The 19,388-nt window shown below is 38.5% G+C and overlaps 4 protein-coding genes, 1 long non-coding RNA gene and 1 pseudogene across 9 annotated transcripts; 4 read left to right on the top strand and 2 right to left on the bottom strand.

Annotated features, from left to right (window-relative positions):
- The first annotated feature begins 232 nt into the window (after positions 1-232).
- LOC140811402 (uncharacterized) lies at positions 233-3,212 on the top strand. 4 transcript variants are annotated; one of them, XM_073169251.1, is made up of 6 exons: positions 233-366; positions 742-910; positions 1,213-1,839; positions 1,910-2,336; positions 2,433-2,514; positions 2,636-3,212. In XM_073169251.1, the coding sequence occupies exons 1-6, from the start codon at positions 343-345 to the stop codon at positions 2,855-2,857; spliced, it is 1,551 nt and encodes a 516-aa protein (XP_073025352.1). In that variant the 5' UTR covers positions 233-342; the 3' UTR covers positions 2,858-3,212. The 4 variants fall into 4 exon arrangements, with proteins under 4 accessions (XP_073025352.1, XP_073025351.1, XP_073025353.1 ...); XM_073169250.1 differs by having other exon boundaries at positions 239-372; XM_073169252.1 differs by having other exon boundaries at positions 239-372; positions 1,261-1,839.
- Positions 3,213-3,305: 93 nt separating this feature from the next.
- LOC140811404 (auxin response factor 6-like) lies at positions 3,306-5,114 on the bottom strand (annotated as a pseudogene).
- A 199-nt stretch (positions 5,115-5,313) lies between these two features.
- On the bottom strand, positions 5,314-5,881 carry LOC140811405 (uncharacterized). Its single transcript, XR_012113450.1, has 3 exons — positions 5,822-5,881; positions 5,614-5,689; positions 5,314-5,447 (listed from the first exon to the last, which is right to left on the bottom strand). It is a non-coding gene; the product is annotated as an uncharacterized lncRNA (long non-coding RNA).
- Positions 5,882-6,812: 931 nt separating this feature from the next.
- LOC140811401 (hydroxyproline O-galactosyltransferase GALT2-like) lies at positions 6,813-12,999 on the top strand. Of its 2 annotated transcripts, XM_073169249.1 has the most exons (8): positions 6,814-7,139; positions 7,527-8,244; positions 8,842-9,074; positions 9,261-9,551; positions 11,661-11,789; positions 11,919-12,092; positions 12,247-12,354; positions 12,450-12,999. In XM_073169249.1, exons 2-8 carry the CDS (start codon positions 7,560-7,562, stop codon positions 12,651-12,653), a joined length of 1,824 nt encoding a protein of 607 aa, XP_073025350.1. In that variant the 5' UTR covers positions 6,814-7,139; positions 7,527-7,559; the 3' UTR covers positions 12,654-12,999. The 2 variants fall into 2 exon arrangements, with proteins under 2 accessions (XP_073025349.1, XP_073025350.1); XM_073169248.1 differs by having other exon boundaries at positions 6,813-8,244.
- A 1,006-nt stretch (positions 13,000-14,005) lies between these two features.
- LOC140811752 (CSC1-like protein ERD4) lies at positions 14,006-16,963 on the top strand. The gene is made up of 6 exons (XM_073169814.1): positions 14,006-14,431; positions 14,519-14,667; positions 14,780-15,055; positions 15,141-15,985; positions 16,079-16,334; positions 16,446-16,963. The coding sequence occupies exons 1-6, from the start codon at positions 14,161-14,163 to the stop codon at positions 16,824-16,826; spliced, it is 2,178 nt and encodes a 725-aa protein (XP_073025915.1). The 5' UTR covers positions 14,006-14,160; the 3' UTR covers positions 16,827-16,963.
- Positions 16,964-17,381: 418 nt separating this feature from the next.
- On the top strand, positions 17,382-19,319 carry LOC140811474 (phospholipase A1-Igamma1, chloroplastic-like). The gene has a single exon (XM_073169370.1). It carries the CDS (start codon positions 17,641-17,643, stop codon positions 19,180-19,182), a length of 1,542 nt encoding a protein of 513 aa, XP_073025471.1. The 5' UTR covers positions 17,382-17,640; the 3' UTR covers positions 19,183-19,319.
- Positions 19,320-19,388: the final 69 nt, after the last annotated feature.

The following is a 19,388-nucleotide window of genomic DNA, read 5'->3' on the forward strand; positions in this document are numbered from 1 at the left end:
GAGTCTCGTGTTACATCATTTCACGAATCCTAATCTATGAGACGGGTCAATCCTACCTATATTTACAATAAAAAGTAATACTCATAGCATAAAAAATAATATTTTTTTGTGGATAACCCAAATAAGATATTCATCTCATAAATACGACTCATGATATCATCTCACACAAGTTTTTTTGTTTGACATGAATGGTTTGACTATCTAATTATTATTATAAACTAATAGTCTCTATCTTGCATCAGATTGTCAGAGCTTTGTCCTTCAGACAGATTTGGTTTCTTCTAAACGAGAGAGAGTTGGGGACTCAGATAGGGAAAAGTGGAGGGTGAGGAAGATCTCATAATGGAGTACGAAAGGATAAACAAAGTTCAGGTCTCGTTTTCATTTCATGCTCCTGAAAAACGACTAATCGTGGCTAGATATATATCATATAAACACATGCATTTTATTTTCTTGTATTGTAAATACACAGAGTGTTTTCAAGAAAATTCTTGCCATCCTCTGTTTTTTCTTTCACTCCGACCTGCTGCTGTCTGAGTGTGTCTCCAGTCACTGTATCTTTTTTTGGTGAGCATTGGCTTTTCATGATTAGGATTGAAAGATTACTGTGACGGATTCCTTTCTTTTGTTGTTGTTTTTTTCACTGTTTGTTGGGATGGTTTTGATATTTGTTTTCATTTGGTGGGCTGTGCTGGATTTTGTCAATATAGGAAAGATTGTGCTGAATTAATTTCAATGCAGACTGGTATAATATCTCCTAGCAAGTTGAGGATGAAGCTTACTGGTTCACAAAAGAGAAAGGATGAATCAAACTGTAATTCTTCTAGAACATCTCCTTCTAGATATGAGGATTCAGAGTTTGTGATGAACAGTTTGTTAGCTGTGGGTAATGCAGATTTTGGGGAGGAAGGTATGAATTATTTGCCTCGTTTCGTGCTTTTCCATCAGCTAAATGTCTGGGGAAACTGAGACTGGGATATTGTTCTTTGAACTGTTTCTATTGGCTGGCTCAGAAGAACTGGTTCTGTATTTGTAACAAATACCAGAAGTCGTCCATTCTAAAACGTAAATGCTTATAGAATTCATTACAGATCTTCCTGTCTGCTCTGAGCACATATTTCCTTTCAAGATTACAGCTTTTCTTAGATAAAAACCTATGTTGTTCAAATCTTGCTTCTGTTTTATTGGTGTTTCCCTATCAATCTTTTACAGACTCCAGTATAGAAGTCCCGCCTATTAAATATTATCATTCCAATCTAGATGCAAGCCATGATGGTGTGAATTCTGATCAGCTGAGGGACCCCGTGCCCAGAGAAAATGGGGAAACTGGACAGTTAAGAACACAACTAGTTTCCAAGACTGATGACACCAATTCGAATACAGTATATCCTGTTAGAACTTGTGAAGAAGAAAATCTAGATTACGATAGTACATCGAGTTTCGAATTCCATAAAGGCGAGAGATCACTGCACCATTCTGCGGCAAGATCTTTATCAAGACCAATGTCATCTAAATGGAATGATGCGGAGAAATGGATTGTGAATAGGCAGAATGTGCAGTCCAACGTATCAAAGAAGACTAATCTACATGATCAAGTGAACCGTGGAATAGCAGCGAATATGGTTAGAGTTGCCTCGGAGTCTGCTAGCTCTGAAAATAAACCATCAGTGAAACGGGTTAATTTCTGCCTGCCGACTTCTCAGGCGGGGCTCGGAAAGTTTGCTTATGCTTCACAAGGAGCTGCACCAGTTTCAGGCCAAGCCGAACTTGAGGATTTGAAAGGGGCTGAGGGCGATACAGGGTTGCCGTTTACAAAGAGCGTTACAGAAGAAACAAGAGGTGATTTATGTTTTGAGATTACTTGACTTCAAATGTATAAAATGATGTTAACGACTTGGAAAATTTGTAGGTATTCCTGTCATAAGATCAGTGTCAATGAGAGACATGGGAACCGAGATGACACCTATTCCAAGTCAAGAGCCTTCAAGGAGTGCCACCCCTGTTGGTGCAACAACTCCCCTCCGCAGCCCAAATTCTTCGATACCTTCTACTCCACGAAGAGGAGAGCCAGAAAGAATGTCAACGGGAAATTTAGGTGCTGATTATAAGAAAGATAAATTGTCAGAGAAAGAAATGAAGCTCAAAACAAGAAGGGAGATTGTTGCCCTTGGCGTTCAGCTCAGTAAGATGAATATTGCTGCATGGGCAATAGATGATGATAAAGAAAAAGGTGTATCCGGAAATAAAACCATTGACGCAAATGAGTTTGAACGAATTGAATACGCGAAACATGCGGCTGCATGGGAAGAAGCTGAGAAATCTAAGCATGCTGCAAGGTTTCTCCAACTAGAAGATTATGCTGATTATTTCGTTAAATGTTCTTTGAGCTATCTTATCATGTGTCAAATTTAGCCTAACAATTCGTTGTCCAGGTTTAAACGAGAAGAGATAAAAATTCAAGCATGGGAGAGTCGACAGAAAGCAAAGCTTGATGCAGAAATGAGGAAAATTGAGGTAGAGATCTTCGCTCCTTATATGAAGTATATGTTTGGTGAAGTATTACATCGTGAATAAGTCTCGAGTTGCCTAAAAGCATTTCATTCAATTCATGAGTTGTTCTTTTGCCTACTTTCAGTCCCAAATTGAGCAAATGAAAGCAGAAGCTCAAGAAAAGATGCTGAAGAAGGTAGCATTGTCGAGACAAAAATCGGCGGAGATGCTACATTGTGCGGAAGCTAGAAGAAATCTTCAGGCCGAAAAAACCACAGCACAGGCAGAGTACATTCGCCAAACGGGTCGAATCCCATCGTCTCCTTTTATCTGCTGTGGTTGGTTGCTATCCAACCAGGAGAGATAACAGATATAATACATAACGAGACAGCCAACAAAGCAAACCAAAGTATCGAGCAGAGTTTCAAGTTCTATTGCCGCAGTTTTCTCTGACGGGGGCCACGGGGCTTTAGAAATATAATCTTAAAGTTTGAATCTTTGGTCTGGATGTGATTGCCATGATGCAATTATAATTGCTTTATTTGTACCCCGTATAGCTCAAATTCAACATTTTCGCGGCATTTCCTGTTACAAGCTGGTTCAATGTCATCTCCAATTGAAGAGAGTATTTCTTGTTTCGCTTTCTTCTATCGTAAATACATGCTTCTTGAGTTCGTAATTTTCAATTATGAATTAACAAGCTGGGGCACGAAATTGTTAAATTCTGTGCTACGTGAACTTAATGATTTAAGGTTATTTTGCATTATAACATAGCTTCTACATGAAAGGCTCGTGTTAAAAGTAGAATTTTTCTTTTCCCTCTGCACATTCAGAAGCAACATTAATATTACAAGCATACAGAAATGATTTTTTTTAAAAATCCAATTAGAAATTAGGAGTGCCAACAGATGGTATTCCAGAACCCATATTTCTGGCTTCCTGCTGTCCAACATAACCATCACAGGTGCCATTCTGAAGGGGCGGCCTCTGAATGGGGACCGAATTCAGGAGCTCAACCCCTCGTCTTTCCATCTCCTATACAGGCTGTACTTCTTGAGGTGACAAAATCTTGATACACCATACACTGTTAACAAATTCCCTGGAATATGGTGATGAAAAGGAATACGCATCAGAAGGAATGTCCATCAAATGGGAATGGATACCAGTGTTCTTGTTTGCGATAGATGTAAAACTTATGGCCAGGATCATCGCCCAGGAGAAGAACATCGTTCTCTCAGTTCACAAATACAAGCTGCCAGCCTGATCTCAATGGGTCCTCAAGTTGGCCTTCAAGGCCAAACATCTGTGCAAGTTCACTGCATAGCTCGTGATAGCTGCTAAATTTGCTTAAGTCGAGAGACCTTCCAAAGGACCATGCCTTGTAAACCTGATAACACAAAAACATTCGTGTTAGATTCTAACTTATGTCGCACGGTTGTAGATATTTAGTTTGTGCTTATGCTTAATAGCATCTCTGTTTTGACTACTTCGAGTTATAATCGCAACCTAACCTTAACAAAGGCTCTGTCGGGTGGGTTAGAATGGGCCAAAATATCGGACGACTATAAGAAACCAGACTCACTGACGCATTGGCTTGAAGTCACAGCTGGGTTCAGTGGATTATCTGCACCAGAGCTACTGACGTAGCTGGAAGAAGCATACGCCATTGTTGCGTTATCACTATCACTTTGAACTCCTCGAAGATTTGAAATCCCATTTTGAATAAGGGAAGAGGAGTCTATATTAACCCCAAACAGAAAGTGGTTTGCGGATCAGTGCTATCTTCTTGCTCTATCAGACATTCCCTCCCAGGAAACGGAGGCAAAGAAACATGATTGTGGGATACATTTTGGTATGATGGTCCCAAATTATCGGTTTGATGTGGAACACTTGGTGACACGTTTCCAGAAAGAAGAGGATCGAGAGGAACCTGTTTTATTGGCCAGCCATTTGAAGATAATAAGTTGTTGAATCTATGCATGTAAAGAAAGTCTGAAGCCTCATCCTGGGAAACTGAAGCCAATAAACTGTGTAAAGGAGAGTTAATATCACTAGAAACTGGTTTGACATTCGAGTCAGAATAGTTCTGCCGCATGGAAGGTATGGATTGCAGTGTTGGAGACTGGACTTGAGGGTTTGAAGACAGTTGAGATAGGATAGTTGAGACATTCGTAACCCGTTGATGCTCAACCATTTGTTGTGGTTGTCGTAGTGGAGTCTGGTTCTGATGCTGGACGTGTACATTATTGAACGAGTTCTGATGTTGCAATTGTTGTTGATGGTTAGCATGAGATTGTTGTGCCTACAAATGGTTTCCTTGTAGACTCTGAAAAAATGGAGCCGAGGACTGCTGTGATATCTGAGGTTGGACCAAAGTTCCAGGCCTGTTGTTAGCAATATCTTGGGGATGCTGGAATTGTATATTTGGAGATAGGATCTGCTGTCTCGAAGGATCTACGGTCCTCATTTCTTGCATAGTAGAAGCAGCCATAGCTTGGTATACGTCATTTTGTAAACCGAGCATTGAAGTATCCAGCCTTTGTTGCATGCATGGTGAGACTCTCATTCCTTGAAAGTTGATAGATTGCACTCTTCTGTCCCCAACTTCTCCTCAGAGCCACATATAGAGTATAATCCTGTTTCATCAAGTTTCATCCATGCGATGTAATAATAAATACAAGCTATGCCGTAAAATAAATAACTTAATAGACATTAATGTCATTACCGCCTGGTGGCTTGTGTAGTATAAGTTGCAAAATGAATTCAACTAACAAAAATGATTTCTTCATTCATGGAAAGAAGGTTCCTACCAGAGAGAGAGGGGATCCCTGGAGGCCATGGTCGTTTCAGTCTCAGGGAAACGGTGATGGATACATGGGGAATGTTGTTAAAGGCTCAATTTCCCACAAAGACACTCTTGGATGCCTCTCCCCAGTTGTAGGTTCGTCCCAGCCAACCTCCATTAAAAAGGTTAACATTCAGTTTCATGGCAAGAATTAAATATAAAAAATTATGGTAGATATCACTGGATTCAGACCAAGGAAGAGAAACTAAAGAACATAACACTGTAAAATTTTGTAACGTATGCAATCAATGGGCAGGAACTTTGGATGTGTGATATACCTTAACTGAACGCCAGTGTGAATTTGGCCACCTAGGAGGATCTAAATCACCTATCCCGGTTATTGTTCCCATGTAACTGAATCAAGCAAAGGTCAGAAATCTCACATAATTATGTAACTTGAACATTTATCAACACCACAGGGGACTCACTGTACACAAACAAAGGAGGATGAGCAGAAAAATAGAATAAATGAAATAATAATCATACCGTCGAACACTAGATTCTTCAGTATCAAACATCATCTGGAAACGCATACCTACAGACACTAGGTTGCGCGATGTGGGCCTAGTTTACATAAAGCATGTCCAAGCCCAACTAGCGACTTATAACAATCGGGCTAACACCGTCTTTGAAAATAGATCTAAATAATGAAAAAGCGTGCATCTCAAAGAAATAATAAATACCTTTCTCATGTACTGATATGAAAATGGATTAGGCTTGCTCGTATGAAATGTGTGGGTTCCGATCTCCAATTTGTTGGCATAGAACCTTGTCATTGACAAGACATTATTTTGTATTGAACACCAATACCATGAAAGAAACGATCTCCAATGCTAAATACGAAATCATCAAAGGCGATTACTGATCGGTGGGAAGCTTTATCATAAACTTTTAAAAAAATTATTTTATTGATATTCTTGAAAAAATGTTTAATATTTTCACTTTGGTGCCTGCATTTTTTATTTTTCAGTAATCAGCCTCAAATTCCATGTCCAGATTACGCACACATACTTCATTGTCATACCTGTTAAATGTTCCACATCGGTTAGATAATTAATCTTTGACCCTTGAGCTAGCTTTTGGAGTTGAGTTAGGTCCAAGTTCCAATCTTAACATGGTATCAGAGCACGAGTTCCACCGTTATGTGTTGGACTGCCTATAATTAGGCCACCCGTTCTACCCATAATTGGATCATTTGTAAACTCCACGCTCCAGATGTTCATTCCTGGACGTGAGAGAGGTGTGTTAAATGTCCCACATCGGTTAGATAAATAACCTTTGAGTGTCATATATTGACTTGGACAATCCTCCCCCTCGAGCTAGCTTTTGGGATTGAGTTAGGTCCAAGTTCCAATCTTAACATGGTATCAGAGCCCGAGTCTCACCGTCATGTGTTGAACTGCCTATAATTAGGTCCGTTCTGCTCATAATTAGGTCATTTGTAAACTCCTACCTCCATTCTTAAAAGGAAAATTAAAAGATAGATAACCGGAATACAAAACTGCTTTCACCCGTAATACATACGTATAAACCTGTATTTTAGTTTTTTTTTTTTTTACTTCTCCTGGTCCTTTTCAGCATTGATCTGCTGCGATTTCTTGGATTTTGGTTTACATTTTCTGCTGAATTGTCGTTGGCGTGGGAACGAGTGATGGGTATAGCATGCCTCTGTCAAGCAAATGCTATTGAAAATGTTGAGCGTTAGAAAAAAAGAATTTGTTTGTGGATTCGCGTCTATTTCTTCATCAAATGTGATCTCTGCACTTTTGGATTCAGATGTGCATTGTTTCTGTTTCTGATTCTGGTTGTGCATTTTTTACCGGAATTTTTGTTCAAGATATAAACATGAATTAATTGATATGGTTGTAGCTGGGCTCTATGGAATTTGAAATTTTTAAGAAATGATTGGATTCGACGCACCTCTTCTTTTATCTGTAGTTTTATATATTTGTTGATTGTGAGAAATGGAACGGAGTGATATTTAGCGTATGTTTAAGCATTTTATTTGTTTGTTTGGACTGTGAGGATGAAGAGGTTTAAAGGTGAGCCTCCTAGTTCAAGGAGGTTCAAACTATCATACATTTTATGGGGGATAGCTGCATTATATTTAATTATTATTTTCCTCAAGTTTCATCAATTTTTTAAGAGTGACACAGTTTTTAGTGGTGGATTGTCTAATGTGGATGACAAGGATTTAGAATTGAGTAAATCACGATCGACATCCATGTTCTCTGATGGGCTTCACCGCATATTACAAAATAATGAAAATCAAGATCCTCATGGAAGGTCTGGCGAAAAAGCCTCACAAGATAAGGAAGATGGCCACCCTCTGACAAAGCCAATGCAGCCACTATATGGTCGAATAACTACTGGAAGTTTGCGACGAATGAACAGACCCAATAACCTGACTCTTCTGGAAAGAATGGCGGATGAGTCGTGGACTTTGGGGTTGAAGGCTTGGGAAGAAGTAAATAAATATGGTGATAAGGAGATTATAATGGGCACGGTACTTGAAGGGAAGCCTGAAACATGTCCTTCGTGGGTTTTAATGGATGGAGAAGAATTGGAAAAAAAAGATCTTGTTATGTTCTTACCATGTGGCCTTGCTGCCGGTTCTTCTATAACAGTTATTGCAACTCCGCACAATGCACATCAAGAGTACGTCCCTCAGCTAGCCAAATTGAGGCCTGATGAAGCACTGGTCATGGTTTCACAGTTCATGGTTGAACTGCAAGGATTGAAGGCTGTGGATGGGGAGGATCCTCCGAAGATTTTGCATTTGAATCCTCGACTTAGAGGTGATTGGAGCCATCAGCCAGTGATGGAACACAATACATGTTATAGAATGCAGTGGGGAACGGCCCAGAGGTGCGATGGCTTAGCATCCAAAGAGGATGATGATATGCTGGGTAATTTTATGTTTTTATTCTCTGTTTAGTTATCCACACAAGACTGTTGCATTTCCCATTTTTCCAAGTTTGAAGAATGTTAGGATTTTACATCATGATACTGATTTGACTCGCTAACCCATTAATACAATCAGTCTAGTGTGAAATTTTTGGCATCAATTCATATATATTTTTTAAGGGGCAACAACATATTAAATTCTAAAATTCTGCTGCCCTTTTATGTTTAAACCAATATTAGAATCAGTTATGGTTGTGATTGATGGTTACACGTGGAGAAGACATCAATTAACGCATGTATGACAATTTTGTGTGTGTGGAAAATGATATATATGGAATGATGAGTTCTACCACTTATACTATAGTTTTTTTAAATGTGAATTTTTTCTTGTATTTTGTAATGATGAAGTTTAGTAGTAGGTCCGCCTTCCGTAACAACTACGAGTTATGAGTCTCTCGTGGTATGTCATTTTTATTGATTAGTCAATAATTAGCCCTTCTAATGCTCATCATGTATTGTGCCCATGTTCCATTTTATTGATTTGTACGTAATAGTGATGCATGGTTGACTTATCAAAAATTGCACATTTTTCTTGGCAGTTGACGGGTATTTGAGATGTGAAAAATGGATGCGCAATGATGTCATAGATACAAAAGAGGCCAAAATATTTTCATGGTTTCAGCGATTCATAGGACGTGCAAAAAAACCAGAAGTAACCTGGCCATTTCCTTTCTGGGAGGGCAGAATGTTTGTTTTGACCATACGTGCTGGAGTTGATGGATACCACATAAATGTTGGGGGTCGTCATGTGACATCATTTCCATATCGAATGGTAAGTTTGTTTGCCATTTCATTTGGATTACATCTGCAATAACTTTTAGTTGGCCTCTGTACATCAGCTTTCTCAGCGACATGGAAAAAATAGACATAAATGAGCTAAAACTAAGCTCATCATCTTTGTATTGCTTTGGTCAACAAACAAAGTACTATTTTCTGATCACACCGTTTCAACATGCAGGGTTTTACTTTGGAAGATGCAACCGGATTGGCAATCAAAGGAGATGTGGATGTTCATTCAGTATATGCCACCTCTCTACCAACCACTCATCCAAGTTTTTCACACCAGAGAGTATTAGATTTCTCAGAGAAGTGGAAAGCTCATCCCATGCCTGAAAGTAGGTTTCAACTTTTTATTGGAGTTCTTTCCGCCACAAATCACTTTACAGAGCGCATGACGATTAGAAAGACATGGATGCAATCCGTCGCAGTCAAGTCCTCTAAAGTGGATGTTAGGTTCTTTGTTGCCATGGTGAGCCATCATTTTATTTTAATATCTCCCTCCTCTCTGACTATTTATTACCTCATCTATTGACAGACTTGAAACACGATGATGTCGAGGTTAAAATGTACGTGAAGCATTTATTTAGCTTACATGGATCATTTGCATAAGTTGTAAAATTGATAGTGACATATCTTTCTTAGAAACAATTCATATTGCATATTTCTTTGATGTTTGAATAATAATTGTCAAAGTCTCACAAAGCGCAGCGAAGTGCATGACTTCCATAAATCACGTTCTTTATAGGAAAAATCATTTTTTTAAATATATAACAGAGGAGAAATCTTTCATTAAAAGTGTGATTTCTCGTCTATTTTATTTTTTAAAAAATAAAGCAAAGGAAACCCTAATATCGAGTCGCCTCTGCCTTTGCCCTCACATTATAATATTTTATCTTTGGAAGATGAAAATGATGATGATTTTATTAAATTGATTTTATTTTTATCTTTTGAGAGTATAAAGCATGCGCTTTACTTTGTGCTTTAAGTCTCATGACACCTGTGTGCATTACCTTGCACTTTTGATTACTATGATTTGAATACATTTGCCTTGGAACTTTTTGAGATATGATCGTGAGTTTAATAGTAAGTGGTGTGATGAAACAGTCTAAGAAATATGAATTCTGTTCTATATGCTTACTGATTTTTGCCATTTATACAAGTGATCTCTCTGATCTCCCACACTTCTTTATTCTCTTCCTTCTCTTTTAGCATTATGATCGCCTTGCGACTTGTAGACTTTTAGCATTATGATCGCCTTGCGACTTGTAGAATCATTTAACTGAAAGATAGGTGTTTCTGGAACTGTTGCATGTTTTACAAGGAGTCTTAGATTCAATTGCTAGTTACTCTTGAACCATTCTTCTAAATATATTGCTTCAATTTTTCCTATGAATTTACCAGTCTTTGGGATTTTCATCGATATTTAATTTTATTTTTGTGGGGATATCTTAATTTTAATTTATATTATAGGAGTTTGGCAAGCAATTACTTTAAAGGTTCGACCATGATGTGTGGATAATGAGCAAAATGTGAGGATCATCATAATTTAACACCATTTAGACAATCATCTTTAATTGGGAAAATTATATTGAGCCAAAGATGTGTTGCAAGGATGTTGCAATCGGAAATAATATTCATATTCATAGTTGTCAAAGGCGAGTACCTTGCGTCTGGGGTCTTCACTAAAGAGAACCCATCCGTTTGCCTGGACTAGCTTTGAAAGTTCACTCAGGCATGCCTAGAGTTTTTTTTAGTCACTTGTTTAAAACAAAAGGTTCAAACCCAATCCCCAGCAACCCAACGCTCCAATGCTAGAAGCAGAAGAAGAGAGCGCTGAACAGAAGAACGAGACGATGACATCTGCATCTAAAACAACCAGAAGAAACCAATTTAACATCTTTTGAATGGAGATGAAGAAGAAATTGATGTTGATCAAGAAAATTATAAAGACCAAGAAGAATATAAGTCCGAAAGTTATGGGGACTACGATGATTTGATGGAAGAAGATGAACTTGATTTGGATAATTGAAATTTTTTAATCATGTTACTAATTGTTATGAACTTATTAATTGTTTTTTCTTTTGAGTGACACTGTGACTTAATTATTTCATATTTTAATATATTTATTCTAATATAAATATATATTTTTAAAATAAAAAATGTTCGCCTTGTTTTGGTAAGGCGTGCACCTTGCTTTGCACTGCACGTTGTTTCTCAGGCTCCATGGCCACGGTGTGCTTTGCGCCTTTGACAACTATGATCATATTTATCTTTCAAAAATTTTGAAATATGTTAAGCTCATAATTAAAAAACGTTCAACATACGTTGCATAGGATATCATCTCCTATTGAGATGACAGGAAGAGGAAGAACCCATGGTTGTATATTTTTGATGTTTTTATGGTTATTCCTTTGGCATCAGATTTATGATTGTCAATAGCTATGGGGCCTTGTAGTGGCCTTTTGTCCATTAATTCCCACTTGCTTAATCGTCCTGATTTCATGTTGTATGTGTATACCTGATCATAAATAAGTACTCAGTAACTGGAGGTTTACCCACTAAAGACTATCATATGTAGAATACTAGGAGTGAAGTGAATGCAATTTTGAAGAAAGAGGCAGCTTACTTTGGTGATATAGAGATTTTGCCATTCATGGATCGGTATGAGCTGGTAGTTCTCAAAACTATTGCCATTTGCGAGTATGGGGTATGTTCATCTGCACTTCTTATACTCCCTATTATGGTGCTCCTTTATTTTTTTCTCCAAGTCGATTACGAAAACATTTCAATTTTAGGCCGATTCATTTTCTCAAATGCATTATTTTTTTTATACTAGGTTAAAAATGCAACAGCAGCGTACATTATGAAATGCGACGACGACACTTTCATCAAGATAGATCCTGTCCTCAAAGAAATAGAAGGCACATCTCCTACAAGGTCTTTGTATTTGGGAAATTTAAACTTTTTGCATCGACCTCTTAGGACCGGGAAATGGGCCGTGTCATATGAGGTACAAAACTTCTTTATGTGAAAATGAAATTTTGTTATTACCAATCCATTTAACTTTACAATATATATATATATATATATATATATATATATATATCCCGGTCTTCCACACACCTATGAGCCCTACACTCTGGAGTTATTTTTCTTTTATGCAGGAGTGGCCGGAGGAAATATATCCCCCTTATGCCAATGGTCCTGGATATGTTATATCAAGCGACATTGCTGAGTACATTGTCACCCAACACCAAAACCACAGCCTACGGGTGTGTAATACTCACTTAATCTTCTATATATTTTCTGCTGGACATAACATCTGAGGCACCTTTCCTGTATTCCAACATTCTACCCAATTTTGCAGTTATTTAAGATGGAGGACGTGAGTATGGGAATGTGGGTCGAGCAGTTCAACACCACGAAGCACGTGCATTATTCTCATAACTGGAAGTTTTGCCAGTACGGATGCATGGAAGACTATTACACTGCACATTACCAGTCCCCGCGACAGATGATCTGTCTTTGGGACAATCTGTTGAAGGGACGGGCACATTGCTGCAATTATTGAAGCATGACATAATGTTGCAGTCCGAAATTCAAGTGAACTATATTTTACCAGCATTAGGGTAGTTATGTGGATGAGTTCAAGGGTGTTACGATATAATTAGTTTGTCTATAAGGAGGAAGAGAGATTGTGATCGGTAGAAATTTGTTTGTTGAAACGAATAGTCATATTAGACTATATGTTTTCCCAGTTACTTTTCCTTAGCTAAACTTAACCAACCAGATTGTAAAGTGGGTTAGTCAGGTTGCTATTGACTTTGCAATGTGCCTCTTTGCACAGGTTTTGTTAGATCCATTGATATTTTTGAAACTTTGATCTCATAATAATCAATTTATAGAGCTGTTCCTTTTCTCTGTAGTTATCTTCTTACGCACTTCCATGTTCTGAAATAACAAAAATAAAAACAAAAAAAGAAAGCTGGTCCCTTGTCCCCGTCTGCATCGTGCCCCAATAAGGCCAAACCAAATATCCGACTAAAAAGTAGTAGATCCCGAGTATTTCTATCAATTTGAATAAAAATAAACTACTTTGAAGTTTTATATCGATATTATGATTTATCAACTTGTTGCCTTAAACTTCAGATCACAAAAGTCTTGTTGCCTTAAACTTCAAATCACAAACGCTGTGTCGGTGGTTTGATTTTTAAATTGCGAATATAATAATACTCACCAACCGACTTCTGTATAAAGTAGCCTTATTTTATATATATAATTAATGATGATAATAAATATATTGATGTCAAATATAAATTGGGTAGGCTTGTTTTGATTTATAACGTGACATGGACAACTTGCAAAATTCAAAGAACGGGACACTCAATCATGTCAGATACACCTTAAAATAAATAACACGTTCATGTATATCCGCCCCTATCCATATGCCATGTCTGTGTGGACGCTACAATCAATCACATTATTATTTTTATTAAAAATAAAACAATCAAGAAATTGGGAACGTCAGGTGGCCCCACAAAATCACAAATTGATGAGATGCATGATTTATTTATCCATCGATTCCGTAGCAGAAGCACATCCGAGTACAGTAATATGTGATTTGGATGGATGGTCTACCATAAAAGCTCCAAATATTTACCACTCTTACTACATTGTACAACTGGGATCGATAATATATTTTCTCAGTAGAGCAGCTTGCATTTCCTAACGGCACGTGGCTATTTACTGCCCGTACATCCAAATTATTAATGAAATATATTCAAATATAAAATATTATTATTTTACTCCACTATTAATATTAATATTTAAAATATTTATCAAATTTGACTTTTTCTTTAAAAGGCGGGCACACACACACACGCGCGCTATTAAATTTGTAAATAATAAGAAAATATTAGGCCCCTCTAGTCTTGTTTCTCTCACTTATCATTCATTATCTTCTTCTTTAAATTATCAACGGCTATTAAGTTTCTTTCATAATTACCCTCAACTTCTTCGATTTGCAACAAAAAATACTTGTTCAGTTTACTTGCACAGTACACTGACAGAGAGCCGCCATGGATTTGAATTCTTTCTTAACGTCTTTAGGGACCTCGTTTCTTATATTCACGGTGTTGATGTTTCTCTTCGCTTGGCTGTCCCGGAGACCCGAAAACCATGTTGTTTACTACTCGAACCGGATACTGAGGGGCTTGGATCCGTTTGAGGGCTTGCGGGCTCCCAGGAACCCGTTTGCTTGGATCCGGGAAGCGCTAGCTTCTACTGAAGCTGATGTTATCAGGATCTCCGGGGTTGATTCTGCTGTTTACTTTGTTTTCATATCCACAGGTAACTTTTCTCTGGTTTGTCTTGGGTAACATATACTCTGCTGTTTTTGACCTTTTAATGTAAGGTTTTTTTTTTTAAACGATGCAGTTTTGGGGATATTCCTGTTCTCTTCCCTATTACTTCTGCCTGTACTTCTACCGGTTGCTGCTACTTCTAAAACCATCATGGATTCCAATGACACCACCAGCGTAGGAGCCTTCGATGACCTCGACAAGTTCTCGATGGGGCATGTTCAAGTTAGTGCTAAAACCTCACCATCCTCGTTCTTTATTTTGATTTTTGCTTCCATGGATTTTCATCTACGAATTTGTTTGCTCCATCTGTGTCTCTCTGTCTTGCATGATACAGGAAGGTAGTCCCCGGTTGTGGGCGTTCGTCGTAGCTGTCTATTGGGTTTCTTTCTCCACATATTACCTCTTATGGAAGGCGTACAAACACGTCTCTGATTTGAGAGCTCAAGCTCTTATGACTTCCGAGGTGAAAAATGAGCAGTTTGCCGTGCTTGTCCGAGACATACCTCCAGCCACGAATGTTCAGACCAGAAAGGAGCAGGTGGACTCGTACTTTATGGCAATCTATCCGGATACTTTTTATAGATCAATCATTGTCACAGACAATTCAAAGGTCCTCGTGGCTCATATTCTGTCTTCTATTTGCTATTCTTTCGCCTCCGGTTATATTGTAACTTCATGTGCTTCGATTACACCAGGCCAACGCAATATATGAAGAACTGGAAGGGTACAAGAAGAAGCTTGCGCGTGATGAAATACTATACGCCGAGTCTGTAAAGAATGGTAATCCAGAAGGAACCAGACCAACAACTCGTACCGGATTTCTAGGCCTTGTTGGTAAAAAGGTCGACTCTTTAGAATACTATGACGGAAAGATAAAGGGGTTGATCACTAAATTAGAAGCGGAACAGAAGGTCACTCTGAAAGATAAACAACAATGTGCCGCTGTCATCTTTTTTAATAACAGGGTAACTGCATCAGCTGCTGCCCAAAGTCTACACGATACGATGGTTGATACATGGACAGTGATGGAGGCTCCCGAACCCCGTCAGATAATATGGAACAATCTTCCGAAACATTTCTATGAGAGGAAGATTCGACAGTATGTCATCTATTTCATAGTGTTTTTGACCATATTCTTTTACATGATCCCCATTGGGCTCATTTCTGCGTTTACTACGCTGGATAACTTGAAGAAGCTTCTCCCCTTTCTAAAACCTCTCATTGATCAGCCGGAAATCAAGACGGTGTTGGAGGCCTACCTTCCTCAGATAGCACTTATGGTTTTCCTGGCTTTGCTGCCGAATTTCCTAACGTTTCTGTCCAAGGCTGAAGGGATACCTTCAAAGAGTCATGTAGCAAGGGCTACCTCGGGCAAGTACTTCTATTTTTCCGTCTTGAATGTATTTGTGGGTGTCACCGTGGGTTCTACGCTTTTCACTACGTTCAAGTCAATTGAGAAGGACCCGAATTCCATTATCACTTTACTAGCAACAAGCCTCCCTGGAAGTGCCACTTTTTTCTTAACTTTTGTTGCTTTGAAGTAAGATTGCTTTTTCCCTTATCTTCAAATTGTTCGTACCTAATCAGTATGAGATAAACGGAGACTTTAATCATAATTTGGTGCATGGATCAGGTTCTTTGTTGGCTACGGGCTTGAATTATCACGAATCGTGCCGTTAATAATTTTCCACCTAAAGAAAAGGTATCTCTGCAAAACTGAAGATGAGGTTAAAGAAGCGTGGGCTCCTGGCGATCTCGAGTACGCCACTAGAGTGCCTGATGACATGTTAGTTGTCACCATTGTTCTCTGCTATTCTGTCATAGCGCCTCTGATTCTTCCATTTGGTGTGGTATACTTTGGCTTGGAGTGGCTCATTTTACGTAATCAGGTAATGTTGTCCCCTGATTCTCATTACTCTTTTCCAACCTAACGCCAAACCTAGCGAAAGTACTTGAGATTTTAGTTCAGATTGGATTTCGAAACTTTTTACTATCGGCAGGTGCTTAAAGTTTGCGTCCCTTCGTATGAAAGCTATGGAAGAATGTGGCCACACTTGTACACGCGAATCTTGGCTTCCTTGATCCTGTATCAAACGACAATGGTGGGCTATTTCCTTGCAAAGAAATTTTTCTACACGCCTCCGATTCTGATCCCTCTTCCGATCATATCACTCATTTTCGGCTTCATTTGCAAGAACAAATTCTACCGATTCTTCCAATCGACAGCACTTGCTGTTGCTTGCCGAGAGTTGAAAGAAACTCCTAATATGGAAGTTGTGTTCAGATCATTCATCCCACCAAGCTTGAGCTATGAGAAGGGGGAGGAATATCAGTTTGAAGATGCTCTATCTCTTGTTTCGAGAACTGATTCTACGTTTTGATTTACAGTTTGTGAACTGAAAAATTAGTGGAAGACATGCATGTAAGAATCAACCAGGATCTTGTTTCTTAGGATTTGTGCCTTTTTTTAATTCTTGTTCACGTTTCTAGCAGAGTGTCACTGGAATTCTTGCGCGCATGCGCTTGTCTTTAATATGTTAAAAATTCTAATACGATGATTGATTCGCTTAATATAAAATCGAGAAGTAATATTTTAAGTATTAAAAATAAATTTTTTACATGAGTGAATCAGATATGAGTCTTTCTCATAAAATTAACTTATGAGACGATCTTATAAAACTTTTTTGTGAACTAACATAAAAAAATCGAAATTTATTTGAACAATATTTACTTAATACGAGTAGTCCTTGGTATCAAATCTTTATCAATGGCAGTACTTAACTAGATAAGATAGTAGATGTCATGCAAGGTTTATTATAATCGCACAATGTTCAGGACGGTAAGTTCTTTACCCAAAAAAAGGTTTACGCAAAAGTTGGGAGAAAAACAAAAGAAAATAATTTATTTACTACGTATCTCCATGCTTTTAAGGGGGAAAAATGGAACGTGGCACACTTGGAAGCCTCGTGCCTGGTGCACCGGCCCATGCCCACGAGCTCGGACCAACGCGTGAAATGCGTTGAAAATCATAGTCAAACACAAATTCTGCCTAAATTGAACCACTCGACGTTGACTTTTACCAAACATCACAGACCTTTTCAAGTAAAATAAAGTTATGGACACTCACAATCACCTATATAACTCGTTTCCGTTCTTAAGCTTTTATTCAATTTACTCTCAAATCTTCATAAAAAAATGGCCACAAAAAATGCAATTCATCCCCACTTCAACCTCCCAGCCACCACCAACAAAAACCAACTTCCGATCAAGATTCTTGCCTACCAAGATTTCAAAACTGCCAAAAACCCACATAAAAAAACATCAAACAAGGCTACGAAGCTGGCTGAATCCTTGTCAAGCATGTTACAGCTTCATATTGAAACCCAAATTCAGAAGAGCATTAATCGTCCAAAATTGAAGGCTTTAAACATTGAAGAGAAGCACAACCACCCTGCCATGTCCCCGAAAGAAGACATATCACAAAAATGGCGTGAAATCCAGGGTTCACGTGATTGGGATGATTTTCTTGATCCACTACACCCTTGGCTTCGAAGGGAGATCATCAAATATGGAGAATTTGCACAAGCAACATACGATGCACTAGACTTTGACTCATTCTCAGAGTATTGCGGCAGCTGTATGTACAATCGGCACAAGCTTTTTGACAAGTTGGGACTTGGAAAAAGTGGTTACAATGTCACTAGATACATATATGCAATGTCACACATAGACTTACCTCAATGGCTTGAAAAGTCTCGCTTTGTTGACACTTGGAGTAAAGATTCAAACTGGATGGGGTTTGTAGCCATCAGTGATGATCAAGAATCCCAACGAATTGGGAGGCGTGATGTGGTGGTGGCATGGCGTGGCACTGTCGCGCCATCCGAATGGTACGATAATATGCAGCAGAAACTAGAGCCCATTGGGCAAGGTCAAGCAAAAGTTGAGCATGGTTTTCTTAGCATTTACACCTCTAAATGTGATAAAACTAGGTATAACAAGGATAGTGCCTCGGAACAAGTGATGAAAGAAGTGAAAAGATTAGTGAATTTCTACCAAGAAAGAAGCGAACAGGTTAGCCTAACTATCACAGGGCACAGCCTAGGTGGTGCATTAGGATTGCTAAATGCCTATGAGGCTGCAAAAAACTTCACCGGCCTCTCCGTAAGTGTTATGTCATTTGCCTCGCCACGCGTTGGAAACATCGCCTTTCGAGACGAACTTTATCAGATGGGTGTAAAGACTTTACGTGTGACAATGAAACAAGATATCGTGCCAAAAATGCCTGGGATCGTATTAAACGAAAGTTTACAGAGGTTTGACGATATAACAGGTACATTAGAGTGGGTGTACACGCATGTTGGAGTTGAGTTAAAGCTTGATGTTCGGTCATCTCCATATCTCAAGAAAGGGTTGAATTTGGTGGGATTTCACATGTTGGAGACATATCTACATTTGGTAGATGGGTTTCATTGTACTGGTTCGGACTTTCGGGTGAATTCAAAAAGAGATTTGGCATTGGTAAACAAGGATTGTGATATGCTGGTTGATGAGTTGAGAATCCCACCAAACTGGTATCAATTGGCTAATAAAGGGCTGGAACGAAATCATCATGGTAGATGGGTTAAACCCACAAGAGATCCGGAAGATGTACCCTCACCCTCTGTGGAACCATCACAAAATAGTGCACTTGAAGTGCAAGAAAGTTACGGGCTTGGATCCTTGTTTGGTTTCTGAACTTAATTTAATTTTAAAACCCATAAAACTGGTTTTTTACATGAAAATCGTGGTCAAGATTCAAGAATGGTGTACTTCTGGACTTATGTTTAGGGTAACGATAGCATCTTAAATTGAGACGTATTTCCAAGAGTTTATTACATTTTGAAAATCCATATAACAGGATCTATTAAACAACTAAAATCCCAAAAGGCAGAGTCTGCGTT

This window comes from Primulina eburnea, chromosome 14 (assembly GCF_022965805.1).
Source record: "Primulina eburnea isolate SZY01 chromosome 14, ASM2296580v1, whole genome shotgun sequence".
In the NCBI taxonomy this organism is placed as follows: Eukaryota; Viridiplantae; Streptophyta; class Magnoliopsida; order Lamiales; family Gesneriaceae; genus Primulina; species Primulina eburnea.